Source organism: Anabrus simplex, chromosome 1 (genome assembly GCF_040414725.1).
Source record: "Anabrus simplex isolate iqAnaSimp1 chromosome 1, ASM4041472v1, whole genome shotgun sequence".
NCBI classification, from domain to species: Eukaryota; Metazoa; Arthropoda; class Insecta; order Orthoptera; family Tettigoniidae; genus Anabrus; species Anabrus simplex.
The window spans coordinates 1,260,797,708-1,260,817,869 of NC_090265.1; the positions used below are offsets into that span (position 1 = coordinate 1,260,797,708).

Sequence of the window (20,162 nt, forward strand, 5' to 3'; positions counted from 1 at the left end):
ACTGATTCAAGTGGCAGAAAAGTAGGAAATGTAGTTGGTGTGTTGAAGAATGACAAAACTGCTTGCGAACATTCTTATTTGCTAGCGTGTAAAGAAATGCTTGCTGCAAACCATGTCACTGTAGCTAGGTTATTCAATGAAGCCATGCACTTACTTTGGCCAAAAGGTATAAAATACGACCATGTATTATTTTCCTAACTGACAGTGCAGCTTACATGAAAACGGCAGCCTAAGGCCTTTCTGTGAGCTTTCCAAAAATGATACACGTAACTTGCGTTGTTCATGCTCTACACAGGTTATGTGAAACTGTGCGGACTCAGTATCCTCAAGTGGATAAATTAGTGTCTAATGGCAAAAAGGTCTTCGTAAAAGCACCCTCAAGAATCGATCTCTATAAAGAGAAAAACCCGGATCTTGCGCTTCCTCCTCTGCCTATTGTTACGCGGTGGGGTACCTGGCTTAGTGCTGTGGTATACTACGCAGACAATTTCGAAAGTTTTGCATCCGTTGTGAACGCGCTAGATAAAAACGATGCGTCGTCAATTGAGATTCTTCAAGAGATACTAAAAGACAGCTCTTTGAAAAATGATTTGGCATTTATATCTGCCAATCTAAGCTTCTTGTGTAAAACTATAGACATACTTGAAAAATCCACTAACCTGTTGTCCGAAACAGTGAAGGAAGTGCGCGCTGTTGAAAATGAATTAGATTCACTCCCAGCTTCGCAGGTACATGGACTGTTAAAGGTCAAATATCAAAATTTGTTCAGGAAAAACAGAGGATTTCAAACAATGTGCCAAATTTCTAGTGTATTAGAGGGTGCTCATGTTGGCAAAATTGATGGCGTTATTGTTGGTGACATTCCTCTCTTTAACTACGCTCGCCTGACTTCCTGTGATGTGGAGCGATCGTTTTCGCAGTATAAGGCGTTCTTTAGAGATAATCGGCATGCATTTGTGATGGACAATTTGGAGATGACCTTTGTTGTTCACTGCAATTCTGAGACTACTTCTAGCAACTAATATTCCAGCGTGTGATGGGTGAGTACGAACTGGTACTATTTTTTCAAAGATGATAGGTTGCTTTTGCCATATTTAAACAAAACATTACCTTTAAAAAAATAACCATTCATAATATCTACTCTGGCGTATCAAAAATTAATATACCATACAGCACGTTTCCATACACAGACACCATTTTGCCTTAAGGAGCACGTTTGGTAGCACCATATTCTAATACAAAACATTATACTTATTTATTTCTTGAGCGCGAGTAGTTATGTGATATTTAAAGGAAAATAATTTCAATTTTTTATCACATATTTTAAAGTTTTTCATCACATAAAAAATAAATATTTTTCACATTTTTAGCACATAAAAATCCGCTCCCTACTGATAATCAATGACAGTTATCTGGAAAGTTCCCTTCGAATTGCTACTACATCTATCACACCTGATATTGGGATGGGAGTCTTGTTTGTGAGAAGAAGTGCCAAGTCTCGTACTGACAGGTAAAAATTAAATGCACTTACCTAGATAATTAGTAAGCAAGTATAATTACATTAACAGTTTTTTCACCTTTATATAGTAATAAAATTCAGTAGAAATACACACAGAAGATTTCAGACGAACTGAAAAAATTACGATTGGAATGAATGAAAAATTACTGGGCAAACTGTAAGTACCAAACAGTACAACCTCCAAAGAAGTGGATGTGGAACCTTTTCATTTCTGCATAACTACTACATCCTATATCTGCTCTGATCTGCTTGTCATATTCGAACCTTGGTCTACCCCTACCGTTCTTACCACCTACACTTTCCTCAAAAACCAACTGTACAAGACCTGGGTGTCTTAAGATGTGCTCCATCATTCTATCTCTTCTTCTGGTCAAATTTAGCCAAATCAATCTTCTCTCACCAATTCAATTCAGTACCTCTTCATTCGTGATTCTATCTACCCATCTCACCTTCAGCATTCTTCTGTAACACCACATTTCAAAAGCTTCTATTCTCTTGCTTTCTGAGCTAGTTATTGTCCATGTTTCACTTCCATACAATAATAATAATAATAATAATAATAATAATAATAATAATAATAATAATAATAATAATAATAATAATAATAATAATAATAATAATAATAGATTTAATTTAGTTTATGGGCATAAATTATTAATTCATACATATCATCATCATTGTCATCATCTTTATCTTTGCATTTTCCCATTTATGTGAGATCTGCCTTTTTTATGCATTGTTTTCTTCACTTCAGTCAATCCATAGCAAGGCAGGGGATGAGTTTTGTGAGCTGCATGTCATCTCTCACCCAATCCAGCTAGCATGTTTGAAATTGTCCTTGAAATCGGAAACTGTCCACATTCAGTTCAAGGACAGTCTTTGCAGCTGAGTTTTCACTGCTACAGAGTACATACCATCACAGGTGTGATTCATGCATTTTCTCTGTGACCGGAGTGACCTTGAATTTCTTCTGCACATCATCATTCCTGATATGGTCTAGTCGAGTCAAGCTGTTCAACCATCACAGCATCTTCATTTCCATGCTTTGTGTAGGCTAGCATTCAGCTCCATAAAGGGCCACCGGTCTGACCACTGTGCAGTAGACTTTAGGTGCAATGGAATTTTCTTATCATACAGGACTCCAGTAACCTGGCACCACTTCATCCATGCAGCAATGACTCTTGTCTTGACATTGGAATGGTACTGTAGTATGAGGCAATGCGTGACCCCAGTATTTGAATTAGATCACTTTATTGAGTTGAACCCCACATACAGCGATCGTGCCATGAGTTTGGCCGCAGAATTCCAGGTACTCTTGTCTTCTTCAGATTTATTTTCAACCTAAATTATTCGAAATGCATCTTCCACTTCCTTTTCATCATCCTTAAATGTTATGTTAGCTAGCAGAACATCGTCATCATGTAATAATGTCCACGGATGTCTTGTCTGGATGTCACTTGTGATGACATTCATACAGAGTATAAAGAGCAATTTGGAAAAGGCTGATCCTTGATGGTTTCTTGATTTGAACTAACATGTCTCCCGAATGCAGAGCTTGGCTCCATAGCTGTAGCACATTAACACATATGGCCCCTCCACTCGGTAAACTATACATTATGTTTTTATATTTAAGTTTTAATTTAGAATTTGATTTTTGAATGTTGCTATACAGTATATTGTTGTTGTTGTTTTTTGTTGTTCTTCTTTTATTTATTATTTGGAATATAATCATATTCTGCTTCCTCCAGTCAGAGGTTGCCTAAATTGACAAACCTTAGAAGTGAAGTGAAATTGTCAATAATAAAGATGTTTTTTAAGAATATTTAAAGAGCCTTCCAAAGAGGATATGCTCACATCATTGATAAGAGAGTAAATCTTAGTCCAAATTCTTCACAAAACTCGGAAAATTCTTAGTTATTGTTCCCCTGGGTCCAACCAGTAACCCTATGACTTGAACAAATGTTGGTGCATTAATTCCACCAAGTTCACTACATTTATTTCAGTAAATATTGATATATTACCTTTATGGAATATTTCATGTGACCACCATCAATGATTTACTAATTTACAAAGCTGAAGCCAGTGGTATTAACGGTATAACCTAGTAGTTATTTATTTCCTCCAAATTGGGCACAAATTATTTCATGTTTTTAATTGGTTATGTATACTGCTGCTTTCTGAGAGTGTTTTACTCATATTTATTTTACTTTTCTCTGAACACTCTGGGCCAGTTCACACCTTTACTTTCCACTGCTTTCTCTACTTTGGTTATCCACCTCTTCCTTGTTCCCCCCCCCAGTCTTGTTCCAGTCATCTTCCATTCCATCATTGCTCTAGGGGTTCTCATTATTTCCATACTGCTGATGTGGCCAAACCATATCAGTCTATTGGTCTCTATTCTGTTTTGTAGTTTCTCTATCCCCAGCCTTTTCTGTATCTCTTGTTTCTTATACTGTCCTTCTTCTTCTTCCTGAGCATGATGCTAAGGAACTTCTTTTCCACTCCATGGATCATGCTTTCCTCTCTGGATGATGTTGTCCATGTTTCTGCTCCATATGTCAGAACCGGGACAAAATAGATCTTATATAACACATCTTTGCATTGTCATGGGAGTAAATTAAATGTTTAAACCGTTCATAAGAAAGGAAAAATATACAACACATATATCTAACACATGTGTCCAAATAATTTTCATATCCAAGAAGAATATCAGTAAAAGTTTTCCTGCATATGGTTCTTACCTGAACCTTTTCTTTGAGGCAGGAAGAGAAACATACTGCTATATAATAAAGTTTTCTCACATACGTGGGGCAGAGAGTGCCTGTAGTAGAACATCAACGATATCAAAAGGAAAGGAGGCACCATGGTGGAAAGAAAAGGTGAGAGAAGCAGTGAAAGAAAAGAATAAAGCACAGTAAGAATGAAATAGAGATAAAAAAGAAAGCAAAAGGAAGTATCTTGATAATAAAAGAAAATGTAAGAAATTGGTAAGAGAAGAAAAGTTGGGAAGAATTTACACAAAGGATGGAAACAGGTGGAGCTGGCAGTAAAAGAATGCTGTATGTAATTATATGAAGTAATAGGAAAGAGTTTATACAAAGCTGATAAAAAGAGCAAGGTGGAGAGTTGATAACCCACCCAGAAGAAATAAAGAGAAGACGGAAGGAGTAATTTAATAAGCTGCTAAATGTGAGACATTGTGTAGAGGAGACTGTAGTAATATGGTGTGATGACTCAACAGTAGGAAATGATATAACAATGTTAGTGGTGTTATTAGCAGCCCATAAAATGAAAATGGGGATGCCATCTGGGATAGATGAAATTAGTGTGGAAATGATCAAGGCTCCTGAACTTGTTGGACTACAATAGGTGTATAGATTGCTAAAATGCATATGGAAGGAGGAACGTGTGTCAGAAAACTGGGCAAAGGGAATAATAATACCAGTCCTTAAGAAGGGAAACAAAAAAAGCGTGTAACTATAAAGAAATCGCACTTTTATTGCAAGTGGCCAAAATACTGGAAAATATATTACCTAGGTACTGTATACAGGAGAAATGAGAAGAAAGGTGGATGGAGATTTTCAAGATGAAATTTATGGTTTTAGAAGTGGAAGATCTATAGTGGACCCAATCTGCAGCATGAGGCAATTAATGGAAAATAATTGGTAATATGGAAAGGATCTGGTCATGCCATTCATAGATCTAACAAAGGCGTACAATAGTGGTCCCAGGAGAAGGTTTGGGAAACCATGGTCAAAAAGAGACTGCATACACAAATTGTAGAAATGGTGCAGGCAATGTACAACAACTGTGTCAGCAGCATACAGATTCCGGTTGGAAAGATGGAATGCTTTAGAAAATTCCACATACTGCATATCAGTTGACTATATTTGTAAGTAGTACAGGAGATATTATAAGTAGAATTTTGTAAACAATATAAATTTATTAAGGATGAGCTGTGTGTTTAATAGAAAAAATTGTTAGCATAAATTGTATAATATTGTATTATAGGAAAATTTTCTTCTCTTGTTAATTTAATATTTAGTGCTTGAAAATAATGTATTTTAGTGTACCATTTGCCACCGAGGTAGACACCTCATTTGCAAATAAAGAGATTTTGATTTTTGAAACTGGACTAATGGTTCTAATGGTTATGGATGAAATTGGAAAGGAAACAAAAGAAGCTTATGGGAATAGGGAGGTGAAGTTATTACTATTTGCATAGGATATTGTGGTCTGGAGAATGAACAGCAAAGAAGTACAAGAACAACTTGATGCACTGAACAAGAAAATAGAAAAGTATGGTATGAAAATCAGTCCAGAGAAAAGCAAGACCATGGTGTTATTAAAAGGAGAAAGACAAGGGAAAGGCATTGTGAAAATTGGTCATCAAAACCGGGAAATTGTGGACAGTTTTAAATACCTAGGTAGTGAATTAATGCAGAAAATAAGGCTGGACATGGAGGTTAGCAAGAGGGTGCAACAAGGCAATGCATTCTACCAGAGTATAAAAAAACATTGTCTGGAATGAGGAAGCACCAAGGAAGTGTAAAGAGATAATGCACAAAATGTATTATGCACCCATATTGACTTATTCAACTGAGACCTGGACATTGAAAAAGTAGGGATGACAGTAGAATTCAAGCCAAAAAAATGAAATACCTAAACAGTATGATGGGAAAGACAGGGAGCAAAATGAAGATGTTCAAAAGAAAGTGAGAATAGAAGACCTAAATGAGAGAATTAATAGGAATAAACTAAGATGGTTTGGACATGTAAAGAGGATGGATGAGGAAAGAATACCAGAACAAATGATGGAGATGAAGTTTGAAGGAAAGAGAGCGAGGGGGAGACCTAGAACAAAGTGGATCGGTTGATTAAAGAGGAGTGTGAGAAGAAGAAACCTGGACTGGGACAAAATGTTGGAAGAGGAATGGTTGAAGGAGAGAGGAAGGTGAAGAAGTGCCATAAATATCCGATCTAGCAGGAGCTGAATAAGGGGAAAGGAAGATGATGATAATGTATACCTTTATGAAGCACTTACATTTCATAAATATTTCATTTCCCCATAACAAGACATTGGCTTACATAAATACACTGAAATTTATCTCTTACAGAAATCATAAATTGACAATAAATACTACTTCACTACAAAAAAGAAGATAGCAATGTATCTACCGCTTTACCAATGCAGTCGTTGTTTGGGCTGAGTTTGAAGCCTTGGTAACAGTTGCACTTGTAAGACCCAACTGAGTTGACACATGAGCCGTTATTGCAGATATTAGGATGACGTATGCACTCATCAATATCCACACAAGAATCTCGGCTAGGATTAAGCATATAGCCATTGTGGCATACACATTGGAAACTACCCTGGAAATTATTGCAGTCTCCATTGCTACAAATGCCAGATCTCTCGGTGCATTCATCAATATCTGTGAAAGAAAATGAGAATTTTTTATTATCATAACCAATAACAATACAATTAACCCTACAAGAATCTATTACTTCAATATAATTAATTGTCTTGTATTCATAATCTATATCATTATGGCAAATTTTAAATGCTGTGGGAAGATTCTGAAATAAAAAATTTCAAACAATATTATTGCTACTGATTGTGATAACTAAACAGTTGATTTTCTTGTTAGTTTCTGGTTTCATTGTGAATTTAATTGACTTCTATAAAGAATTCAGTGTGTTTCATAACTGTTGTGCATTTGTGACACCATTATTATGTAAACATATTATGTCATATACATAAATGCTCCTGTGTAAGATTCCTTTAGACTGCTGGTTAATTAAAAAATTGCTTTTGAAGTTATTTAGGAAAATGTTCAATATTATACCTGACAATGGTGAGCCCATGGTTAACCCTTCCCTTTGACAATAGATTTTGTCATTGAATGTAAGACTGTTTTGGTTTAAGGTTGTTCTAAGTAGGTTAATTATTTTGTCTGTTTCTTGTAGTGAACTGAGTTTTCTACAATTGTAATTTATTCTTCTGTAGGCATATTAGAGTACATATTGGTGATGTCGAAGGATATATTTCTTGTGTTCTCTGTTATTTTTAGTTTATTTAGTTCTTTGATTAGTTCTGGATTGTTTTTAATCAACCTGTTATTTCTGGATGAGATATTTTTCTTTTAGTGTATGGTTGAGTATTCAGCTTACATTATAACTTGCCACATCTTTGAAATTTACTATTGGTCCAATGGGACATGAACATGAGTTGTTCTGTAGTTTGGGGTGGGCTGTTAGTGTGCAGAGTTGGGGATTTTTGATAAGTCTTGATTTGTTGTGAGAAAAAGGTCTGTTTTCTTGATTGCTTGTTGTACTCTAAAGTTATAAACTTATTCGCAAACCTGCTTCAGTCGCCAACTTCTCTCCACAGTATAAGCTTCCCAGCACGCTGCAGCAAGGTTTTACATTCTGATTGAACCAAGGAACCTCGGTCCTACACAATACAATAGGACCTACATGTACATTCTAATACCCACAGCACAACTTCAGATTAAGAAGATCATGCCACCAGCAGTGACCGGACTATTCCTCAGTACCGTATTATGAACAAGATTTTAACGTGTTCACAATTTTTTATCATATCAAAGCATAAATTCATATAAAGTGCTCCAGCTCGTGTGCAAGACTAATATGCCACTAACGCGTAGCTATCTGTAGACATTTTGCATGAACTATTTTAAATGTGACAATTTACGAATTTTATCTAGTCTGTGTGTCTTGTTGCTATATGCAAATCTATTCACTTGTTTGGTTTTATCTATGGCTGATGATGACATTGTATACGTGTCGAAACTGGTACCATTATAATTAAAATGTTGTAACATAACCTATGTGCAACAGTTGTGTATTGAAAAGGTGGATTCTATTATATTAAATTACTTTTGTGTTGTTGTACCTCGTTTTGAAATTTATTTGTTGGATCACGTAGTAACTCTTGAATTGTGTTGTTGCTGATGATTTTTGATTCTTCTATGTACTTGTCTTTTTCATTTTCTTTTCCATTATGACTGTTGTGTTCCTTTTACCTGTTTTTGTGATGATTTGGTTCTTGTTTCTTTTAATATCAAGTATTGAGCTGCACCAGGGGCTGCCTGACTGAGGCGGTAAAGGCATGCTCTGTTCGCCCAGAAGGATGTGCATTTGAATCCCTGTCAGGAAGCCGTAAAATTTAAAAAACAAGATTTCTACTTCCGAAGGTGCATATGGCCCTGAGGTTCACTCAGCCTACACCAAAAATGAGTACCAGATTAATTCCTGGGGGCAAAGGCGGCTGGACATAGAGCTAACTATTCCACCCCGTCAAGTGCCGAGGTTACGAATAGTGGAAGCCTTTACTTTCCATCCCCCCAAGGGCTTTCATGGCCTGTAAGGAGATAACTTTGCTTTTGCTTTTTATTGAGCTGCACCATTTGATTGTTTAACAGAATGTTGATGTCTAATTATTTTTAGCACTTCATTTGTGGCTACGTTCTTTTTATTATTTATATTTGTGGTGTGGGTATGTTTTCACAAACAATTTCTACATCAGTTGTTTTCAGTATGACATTCATGGCAGTTGAACTTAAAACCTTTCTAGTAGATTTATTTCCTTATTTGAAAAAGTTTTTGTTCTGTTAATTAATCTAGGGTGAAAGTTGATGAATTTGTAATGGTTATTGTTTTCTGGATTAGTCTGTTTATTGTTCAGGTTACTGATTTTGTTGCCAATAATCTTTTGGTTTTTTATTACCTCTTTTTTAACATAATCATGTAAAAAATCAGTGCAGGATGTCAAAAGTTGTTTATGTTTAAATGGATGTATAAAATTTGTTTGTAGGTTTCTTGTATCTTTGTATAATTTTGCTTCTTATCCATAATAACTGTGTCTGGGGTGTTGTTATCTTAGCCAATGTTGTTGTGGGTTTAGTTTTTATGGGTATGTATTGGAAAATGAGCTTCAATTCTAGACATTTCTTATGAAATGCAATTGACTTATCAATGTTCATGATTTTGATTTTTAGTGAATTAAGTTTTCTGACCTCAAGTCAATGGCAGAGCATTACACCACCTTGCACTCTTTGTTGGACTAGCAAAGAGAGAGAGAAAGCACTACTGGAGCACTTCATTAAGATAAGTTCTAACTTTCAAGTATTAAAGGGAATAACAGAATTTAAACATAAATGTTTCTGCAGTTTTAAACAATTTTCATCAATGTATTAAAAAATGAAAAAGTGTGATTTGATAGAATTTGATGATCTTCTTTCAAGAAAAAACCATTCTTTGTTTAATAGTGTATTCTTTTACAGGTACATTATAGAGTTATAGGTGTTCAACAGACTGAAAAGCTTCGAAGTTACATTAACTGAGATGAATTTGAAAAGTATGGCTTCCTTCTTAACAAAGAGATTTTAAAGTGCGTTCAGTATTCTTAGTGCTCTTAAGTAGTTTTAACTGTTTTGGTAATATGCATGCTTTATTCTGTTACCCTTTATCAAATAAGCAAACTTGTAGTTTTATAAGACAGTTGGTATTGTGACCATAATCATGGAACCATCAATTTTATAAGGAATCTGAACCATAAGAATATTACAGTAATTTCTATTCAACATGCACTGGGTGGGGTTTGAACTGTAACCACTTTGGTGAGAAGTCAGTGAACATGCCACGTGGCTATCATACCCCATTACCGTTTCTTCTGCTCCAAAAATATAAATAAAGTTGTTATAATTTACTCAATCAACAACTAATTGTGAAAGCACGTTCCAGAGATAAGCCAATGGGAGAATGTCTGACAAGTAAGTTAGTGCATGCTAGTGTGAGCATTCAGGCAAAATTCTTAAACTGTTATCCTTTTTAGATGAAATAATAATGCCTGGACATATTTTAGTTGAATTTAATATACAAAATCCACTAATTACAATCAAGTCAGAAACCTACAGTACTCTAGGACTGCAATATACCACAGAATGCAAAACAACACTATACCACACCTACTTCATACCAATTCCCACATATGGTTTAGAGGCATACACTCTACAAAACAATGACTACAGCAGAATTCAGGTAACGAAAATGAGATTCATTAGAACTATGAATCAAACTACTCGAAAGGATAAAATCAGAAATGAAGTGAAAAGGAGGCTAGCTGACATTAAGATCCCTATTACCAGTGTAGTAAAGATGCATAGACTTCAGTGGTATGGGCACATTATGAGAATGAAGAGTGAAAGACCTGTAGAAAATACTTCGACCTTACTGTCCAAGGAAAAAGACCAAGGGGAAGGCCAAGGAAATGCTGGATAGACACAGTGAAATCAGATGTGGAGGAGAGAGATCTCATATGGGAAGATGTCCTGGAACAGACAGGAAGAGATGGTGAGTGCATGTACACCACATCCAGGAAATTAGAGTTGGAAAATTATGTTGATGATGATAAATACACCCATTCCATTATGGATTTTTGAGCATATCCAATTACATGACTCCTGCAAATATATCAGATATTCTGAAAGGAAAGAGATTTGACGATATTCCTGACATCCAACGAAATGTGACAAGGCTTTTGAACACCATCCCAAAGGAAGCCTTCTTGCAAAGTTTCCAGGACATATATTGCTGATCTCAGCAGTGCACAGTTATGGGAGGGGACTATTTCGAAGGACAGTACGGTCACTGTCATGCATTGTTCATCTATGTTGATAGTAAAGGGCCACTCATCGAAGTTTATTGTCACAGGTTGTATATAAAGAAAATAAGAGTTTTGCCTGTACATTGCTCAGAATTAAAAAGGAATGGTGTTTCTGTATTGGTCATGTCCACAGTAAGAAGGGAATGCAATTTTTAATTTTCTATTATACCTGCCTGTCTGTCTATCTGCCTGTACGTATGTATGCATATCACGAGAAAATGACTGAATAGAATTAATGAAAACTGATATGTACAGTCAGGGAGTAAGGCACTACAGTCTAGGCTAAAAAGAATTTTATTCATGCTGGGTGACATAGTAGTTTATGGTAAGCCTAAAATTTAATTCTCAAATATCTGTCATATTAGTGGCCATACCGATAAATACTACATAACAAAAGTTATGGAGAATACAATTTCTGATCATTTATGTCTTGTACTGTTTTAATGTACTGGCTATTATAATAGAGATATTCATGAAAGACATTTGTTACTTAGTCCATATGAACACTGAGCATTGCTGACATGGAAATACAATTCAATCATGTTAACTGGTGATGGTGGTGTTTTTTACCGTGTTTGTCTTAAGGTGAAAACCATGTGGTCAACAGCACATATCGAGTAGGAAAATTGTGAGGATGACTATCAAATTGAGAAACATAGTGAAGGAATGATTGCTTGAAGAACAAGAGAAGAGGGAGTCATGAAAGGAGGAAGAAACCTAAATGTGAAGGCCTACAATGTCAAAAGCCGATTACATTAACTATTGTTTGTTGTGATGTGCTTTGTCTCTTCTGCTGTCACTCATTTTCGATAGATGGTTCCTCTGGTTTGTACATGTTCTGATAACTAGCGGTATGTGACACACCAGTTCATCAGAACTATTTGATCCCTACTATGAGGTGCTGATAGCAATGGGGAGTGTGCACACATAACCATAAACAGTGTGTGGCTGGGTCATTCCAGCTCCGGAACATCGCATTGTTAGAAGGCCACCATAGTACTGTTCATGAAAAGTGAGAAAATGTGCAGTTCTTCATTTGATCTATCATTCCATATGATAGCATTGCTTTTAACTGTGACACTCTAGACAATCAATATTGTATTCTGACAAGAATACCGACATCACTGTAATGACGTATGTCGAGTTCAGTTTAATGTTTGTCTGTGTCTGTTACAGCATTGGGGGAAAATGGATGAATTTTTATGAAACTTAGTATTTCAGTTCAAGATAAGCTATAAGTTGTTCAAAAAATTTCAGCAGGAGGGGGTGCTTCAGAAAGGGTGTAAAGCATAAAGCTTGATGTATCTCTCTTACGGTTGGTTCTATTTGAAAATAGCTAATGGCAAATTTTTGTTCTATACTTTTTTGTGATACATTGAAAAATAAGAGAAATATCAGTGGCAGTCATATTAAAGTTGTCCAAGAGACACTAACTCTGTAAGACTGTAAAGAGAGTTGCCATCGAGATTGTTCCGGTAACATTTTAAAGGCTTTTGTACATCTGTCAGTAATTTTTAATATTAACCCAATACTCAGCTTTCATTTCTACTGGAAAGAACAAATTAAATCAAGATTAGCAATAATAATAAAATACGAAAAGAGATCGAACTGCAAAAATGTAACCATGCACATGCTACGAGACTGTCCCATCAACGACTAAAGATAGTAAAGAAATAAATTCATTTTAATTTCATATCAATGTGAATGTTTGTCAATACAGATCATGATGAAGTTTATATCGTACAACACAAAGTGTATTTAAAATTGCCATCATCAAATCTCTATACATTCTCAGTATTTGAGAAGATCATAAGACATGTATCAAAATCTTTTAAATCTAATCAAGTGTCTGAGACAAGTAATTATTTATTAGAATTTTCAGTTGTATTGTATTCTATCCCTTACATCTATGACTAATAATTATTGAGGATCAAGAGATTCTTCAAGTATTCACAGTAAGCAACTATAATATGTTATAAAATTGGTATATTACCTACGCAATCCCTCATGCTCATTGCTAATTTATATCCTTCAGGGCATGTACATTCATAGCTTCCTGGTGAATTGATACACTGTGCATTTCCATGGCATGGGCTAGGTACTCTGAAGCACTCATTGTCATCTGTAGAAAGAGTAACATATTCAGTCATTAGAGAGATGTATAGCTGATAAAATTAGTCTCACTACATTAAAAAAATGTCAATAATGTACCGATGCACTGGTGAGATGCCATGTCAAATTTGTAGCCCTGATTGCATTGGCATTCAAAGCTTCCAGGAACATTCATGCAGACACCATGTTGGCACATAAGTGGCATCAGATGGCATTCATCTATATCTTCCATTTTGTTGTTTAGTGGATTTTCAATGTGGCCTGCCATTTTTGTCCCACATAACTTTTTGTAATCATCTGGAAAGCAAAAGGAAAATAAAGTAAAATGATTAACATTGTTTTTTATTATTTAGAGATGCAACACCGTGAGTGCAAATTAGGTAATAACTCAGATAATGATTTACTATAATTAGACAATCACATATGTATGAAAATACACAAATATACAAATACAAAACATTCCCCCTCGAGGGACCTGAAACCTCTGTAATGTAAGTTTGCAAATGATCAATATTTTCAAGATAGATGGCTTTATCCTATCAGAACTAAGACCTCCAGGTAACAAGAGCTAAGACAAAGCTAAGAGTAAACAGTCAGCTACTGGTGTCAACCTGGAGACAAAATTAAATACAGTAGAAGTCCGTTATAGCAAGAATTCGTAATGGCGAAAAATTTACTCACTACAGCGGATTGTCGTTATACCCAATTTTTGTATGAAAGTCGAGAAAACCCCCATACACATTATAATTGGTGTGAAACGGCTATCAGTTTGTTCAAAACTTGTGTTTCTGTGGATGATATCCACACTATGGATTACTTGTTTGTTATTTTTCGTGGATGTGTGTATTTAATTTAATTCTGAAAAAATTATAGTACCGTATTTCTCGGAATCCAAGACAAACCCCACTTTTTCCTTCAAAAAATTTAAATCAGGCTCAAAAAATGGTTTGTAAAATCATATGAATGCCTCTGTTGTACAGTACGCAGTTTTAGAAGCCGAACATTGGCTTTCGTTTTCCGTTTTTGTTTTGCGGCTGTACAATTATTCTTTATTTCTGCTGGTTTAATGACCAATAACTTAACAAATATTGGCTTTAGTTAGTCCTATACCGTATTTTCTTGCGGCTGCACAATTATTCTACATTTCTGAGTGTTTAATAACCATTAAATTAAAATTGGCATCATAATATTGACAAGAACCCGTTCATAATTTGCCGGCATTACCTGTTCCACGTACCGGTATCTTTACAATACGACTATCCATCTCGAAAATGTTCCTGCTGTCTATAAAACTTAATTTTACTAAGCATCAGGTACGGTAGATGTGTTATAACTCTGCCACTGAGTAGCCGTGGCCTTTCTAAGAATTTTGATGCCATTCTGCAGATTTGAGAAACATTTTTGTAGAGGCTAATAGAACGTCATTTTCTCTTCACTAGGTATTTCCCGAGATCCAGTGACATTACACACAGGCATTGTACAACCGGTTGTCGCAGCTAGCGATGAATAATAAAGAGGCGGTCGTTTATTTTCAACAAGTTTTTTGTGTGCGTGCGCGCGCGGAGGTGAAAAGAAGCAGCGTGGTTACCGCGGTAGTTGCCAGTGGTATTTGCTACTGTTAGGCCGCGAATGCAAGACAACACTTGATTTTTCGCGTTAGATTCTGAGAAAAAAACGTCGTTTTGGATTCGGAGAAATACGGTATCACTCCAGAGGCTTATGTGGCAAATATTTCAGTTTTCTTCTTCAAACGGCGTCACCTAACCTAACCACATATGTATCATGAAAACATATTTGAAACGCATGTAGAGAAATTTACATGTGAATAGCCTTTCCGAAATTTAACTGGACGCGAGAAAATATGAACTATCTTCTGAAATCAGCCATGTACTCTGCCATATCTTGAGGTGTATCACATTCTTACTTCATTTCAGTACTGTATATACTGTAACATTAAAATTAAGTGATCGTTTACTTCAGCCTTTATTTTTAACAAGTTGACAACTGCTATCGGCCACGTTATTTACGCATTTATTATGAAAGCGTGTTATCCTCTTTAATTTCGAATTTTCTTTAGAGAACAGCAGTCGACGGGTATTACTAATCGACTCCAACATCGCCTTTGAATGTCTACAAGAGAGCTCGCAAATGCACATAGTGAGAAAACTGTACCATACCGAAGATGATTGTTCGCATTTTGTGGCAAACATTTCAGTTTTCTTATTCAAACAGTATCACCTATCCTAAATTAACCGTGCTATACGTATGACGAAAACACGCTTCAAGCGGTAGTAGAGAAATTATAATCTTCTCGCTATAAATTGATACGATAATAGCCTTTCCGTAATTTAACCAGAAGTGAGAAAATATAAACTAATCTCTGAAATCAATTATGCACTCTGCCATATCTCGAGGTGCAGGCCTATCCCATTCTTACTTAATTGCAGTATTTTGCATGAAAATTAAGCGATTGCTTAGTCAGCCTTTATTTTTAACGAGTTAACAACTGTTATCGGATACGTTATTTACACATTTATTACGATATATGTCCTCTCTCATTTCGAATTTTCGTTACGAACAGCAGTTGACGGGTATTACTAATCGATTCTGACATTGGCTTCGAATGTTGACGAGAGAACTCGCTAGTGGAAATAGCGAGGAAACGATACCGAAGGTAATCGATCTAATGCAACATAATCGCTGGGGTGCATAAATACCGGTAACAGAAAAAATCGCGCGCGCTTAATCACTCGTAATAACAGATGTGTCAGTGATAGGGCTCTCGCTGTAACCGAAGGTTAATACACAGTTTAATATAGGAATTTTGAAAGGACAGCAAAATAGTGTCGTTATAGCGAAGTTATCGTTATATGCCGTACTTGCTATAACGGACTTCTACTGTATCTTGGAGGAAGTAGACTATATTGTGTTCAAGAAAATGACAAATTCCTGAACATTTTGGAATTGCAAAGTTCACTATATCTACAATAATTCAGAAAAATGAGAAAAGCAATGATTTTGTGTCATGTTCCAGAAACAAATTACTTCTAGAATGGATCAGCCATTTAAGCCAAGCAATACGACTGACTATGTCATCACACTGATAACATGGCACTGCAATATAATAAGAATCATTTCAAAACATATTAAATACACACGAGGCCAGAATACGCTTTGATGCTGTTTCTCACCAATTATGATATGCTCTTTAATGCTGTTGAGATATATCAGGTCATTTTGTATTCTTTCACATAGAAATTTAGTGCTGAAACATGTGATTCAGATCAAATCGTACTATGTGCACCACAGCAAACAGTTCACAAAATGATCTGTGCACTTAATATGATTTGAAATGAAGCTTCTAAACTCTACAGGCTTCTGAGAGGTCAAAGCCTTTAATGGGCTGCATGTGCCTGGGTATCTTACTTTTGTAAGTAAATATATATATGTTAGATATCTTCGTACAACATTTGCAGGCTGCTACAAGGACAAAGAATACCATAATGAATAATTATTATTTCACAAAAGCTATTTTGGGGAATGATTCCTCGAGCAATGATCATGAGGCCAGTGGTGCTTATGGACTCAAGCTTATATTTGTCTTTGTAGTATGGTACTGTGGTTTCATAGATTCATCTTTTCCTTTTTTCCAAGATCAACTTATTCAGGTTGGTATTGATTTGTCTCAAACAAGATAGTTGGGTCGATTATGTAGCCTACTGATGTGTGAGGGCTGAAGGCGATGATGTCCATTCATCTGTTGCTCCCATCGGTGGAGAGACCATGCACCTCATCATAAGTTGTGTAAATTTTAGTCTTAGACTAACAACAGTCAGGAGTTTGATGGCATGATGGCGAGTATTCACAGTAGTTCATTATGTGGACAGGATCCAGGACATGTGCAAATGTTTCTGTCTCTCTGCAACAGTGTCGACAGGGGCTATTGTCCTGAGATCTGCCTGGTACAGAGCAGACAGCTGACACCTTTGCAGTAATGATTGCTTCCCTCCATTTACTGTATGTGGTTGTGGTTCCTAATCCATTTGTTAGCTGGTGTAGGTTGCTTAAGGAGGATCACTCCCTTACCTTTATGAGGCTTATTACTCCAGTTCTCAAATGCCTTGAGCCATAGCTCTTGTCTTACTTTCCTTGATAACCAAACCATGCCGCTTCACCGAAATATTACACTATGTGTAATACTTAATGATATAAGACTGTCAGAAGTTTCTTGAGGAAAATTCTGAGTTGTATCAAGGATGTGATTATCTGCGAGTAGAAGAATCTTGCATGTATTGATATGTTGCAAGAGTAATCCCCAGCCCGTAGAAAATAGACCCAAGCCTTTAAATATTGTGTCCGCATATATCATATCATTGGGGACATCAGCAGGCAGTTGTAGCAGTTCTTTTAGTGTCCCTCTCATCATGATGTCTGAATCTTTAATGAATCTTTGCAGGATTTTGTTCGAAGAAACCGTTTAGGAATATTATATCAGATGTGGGTGTTTAAGACAGTGAACTTCTGACCCACTTGCAAAAGTGGTGAAGATACGAGGAGCTGCACAGTTGACTGTAAATGTTTCAGTACTTCCTCTGAGTTGAACACTATCTCTTGTGAATAGTTAACACCAAGGTAATAAATCAAGTCTGTTTTCTTTAGGCATTTCACTGGGTGAATTGGCTATAGGTTAAGGGCGCACAGCTGTGAGCTTGCATCCAGGAGATAGTGGGTTGGACCCCCACTGTCGGCAGCCCTGAAGATTGTTTTCCATGGTTTACCATTTTCACATGAGGCAAATGCTAGGGCTGTACCTTAATTAAGCCTACAGCTGCTTCCTTCCCACTCCTAGGCCTTTCCTATTCCATCATCACCACAAGACATATCTGTGTCGGTGTGACGTAAAGTAAATTGCATTGGATTTCATTTATAGAGACCAGGTTCTCTTCATGCAGTTGACCTTTTTCAATGTGTATCCCCTTACATTTTGTTGTGCTAATTTCAAGACCTATCTCACTGAACAGTTGGATAGCACAGTTTGCCAGTGTCAATGCCGAACTCCTGCTATTACCGATGATAACTATATTATTTGAAAACTCCATAACTGTTAACAGCTCATGTTCTGGACTCAACTGGAAGCCATAGTGAGATGTCATTGAATTTTCACTCAATTCATCCATTACATGATTTATTGAGAGATTGAACAGAGTAGATGATAATGACAACCCTTGCATGGCACCCCTTTTCATAACAATGGGTTGTGGTGATCCTCTTCACATTTGAATCCTTGTCATGTTGTCTGTTTGTAAACTAATGACAAGATTACTGAGCTTGGAGGGAACCTGTGATGCTCTTAATGTTTCATCTAGGTCTCTATGGCCTATGTTGTAAAATGCCTTCTGTAGGTTCAGAAATATGACCAAAACACCAAGTTTTCTAGACTTGGCCTCACGAAGAATTGAATCAATTACAGCTATATTATGAATTCTCATAGTCTTCAGTCGAGAGCCCTCTCTTATCATGCTATGAAGTACAGAACAAATTGTCAGAGGGCCTCCAGTTTCTTGGGTTGGTAGCTTGCCACCTCTGTAAATCAGGACAGTTGTAGCTTGTTTTAGTGATTGGTGTGCAGCATACTTGTTGCAATGATAGCTATTATTTCAGCAGCCACGTCATCTCCGATCACCCTTATAAGTCCATAGTCTGGACCTGGGGAAGTGTGTACAGCAATCCTTTGAAGAACTGAGTTGATCTCTTCTTTACTTGTTTCAGCTAAGAATGTGCTTTCAATACTGCTTCTCTCAGACTATGTTACTTTAGGTTGGTATTTGGTCCTTACATTGTTGTTTGGTTCACTCAGTATCACCAAAAAGTGTTTGGATATATCCTCCAAAGGAGTTTTTTAAAGGATTCACACTGGAATTCAGTACAGATCTTACAGATTTCCTGTGCTGATTATAATATTGGAATTGTGTTAACTGGTATCTGTATTTTTCTCTCCTTTTCTCCTGGTCTTGTTTTGTTGCACACTCAGGGTATGCTGATTGCCTGTATTTCCTTTGATTATCTGTGGTTTGGATTCTTTTCCTATTTCTGAGCTAGATGGTTGGGACCTGGAAATAACTCAGTTGCTGAAGACATGAAGTTAATCCAGTTGTGAACCTCAGCGTTAAAATCTTCATCACGAACATTTTGTCTGAGTCAGTTTTGTTACTTGACCAGTTCTTGTTTGAATTCATCTAGAGGAGTATGGGTAATAGGACAGTCAGTGGTATCAGTATCTTGATTCTGGCAGCAGTTCTGCAAAGATCATGCTATGGCGCTGCCCCAGGTATCTTGCCTGGCCACAAGTTCCTTACGATGTACTTCGGGATGTGTATATTTATGAATATTTGCATCTCTGTCTAACTAGAAGTATTTACCACAATGTGGGCACTGACTTACAATTTTGTCAACAGCAATTTCAGTCATTAGTTCTATTTTAAACATGGAATTATATGCTGGACACTATTATGTTATGGACATAGATTACTTTTCACTTAAGAAACAGATAGAAATAGTATCTTCCTACAAAAAATATATTAAATTAAGTGATTACATATTGTTTTTTGTAATATAAGACAGTAAATACACATTTGTTATAAACATTACCATACCTGTTCCTTGTTCAGGGCATGGTTGTCCTGGTTCACTCCATGCTGCACCCATGGAACAACAGCACACTTTACGTGTTTGATTTTGAGACATTGGGTGTGAGCAGTCTCCATTCTCACATTCCATGAAGCATTGATCTTTCCTCATATCCACACATTCCTCTGAAACAAAGCCCAATTTTGTACAAAA

At 36.3% G+C, this 20,162-nt stretch overlaps 1 protein-coding gene across 1 annotated transcript in view; it reads right to left on the reverse strand.

Annotated features, from left to right (window-relative positions):
- Positions 1 to 20,162, reverse strand: part of LOC136858261 (fibrillin-2) — a 529,944-nt gene that overhangs the window by 96,178 nt on the left and 413,604 nt on the right. The window contains exons 33-36 of the mRNA XM_067137663.2: positions 19,976 to 20,134; positions 13,422 to 13,619; positions 13,204 to 13,332; positions 6,706 to 6,954 (exon numbers count right to left, since the gene is read on the reverse strand). Of these exons, the coding sequence (XP_066993764.2) occupies positions 6,706 to 6,954; positions 13,204 to 13,332; positions 13,422 to 13,619; positions 19,976 to 20,134 (735 nt within the window). The remainder of the gene's footprint in view (positions 1 to 6,705; positions 6,955 to 13,203; positions 13,333 to 13,421; positions 13,620 to 19,975; positions 20,135 to 20,162) is intronic.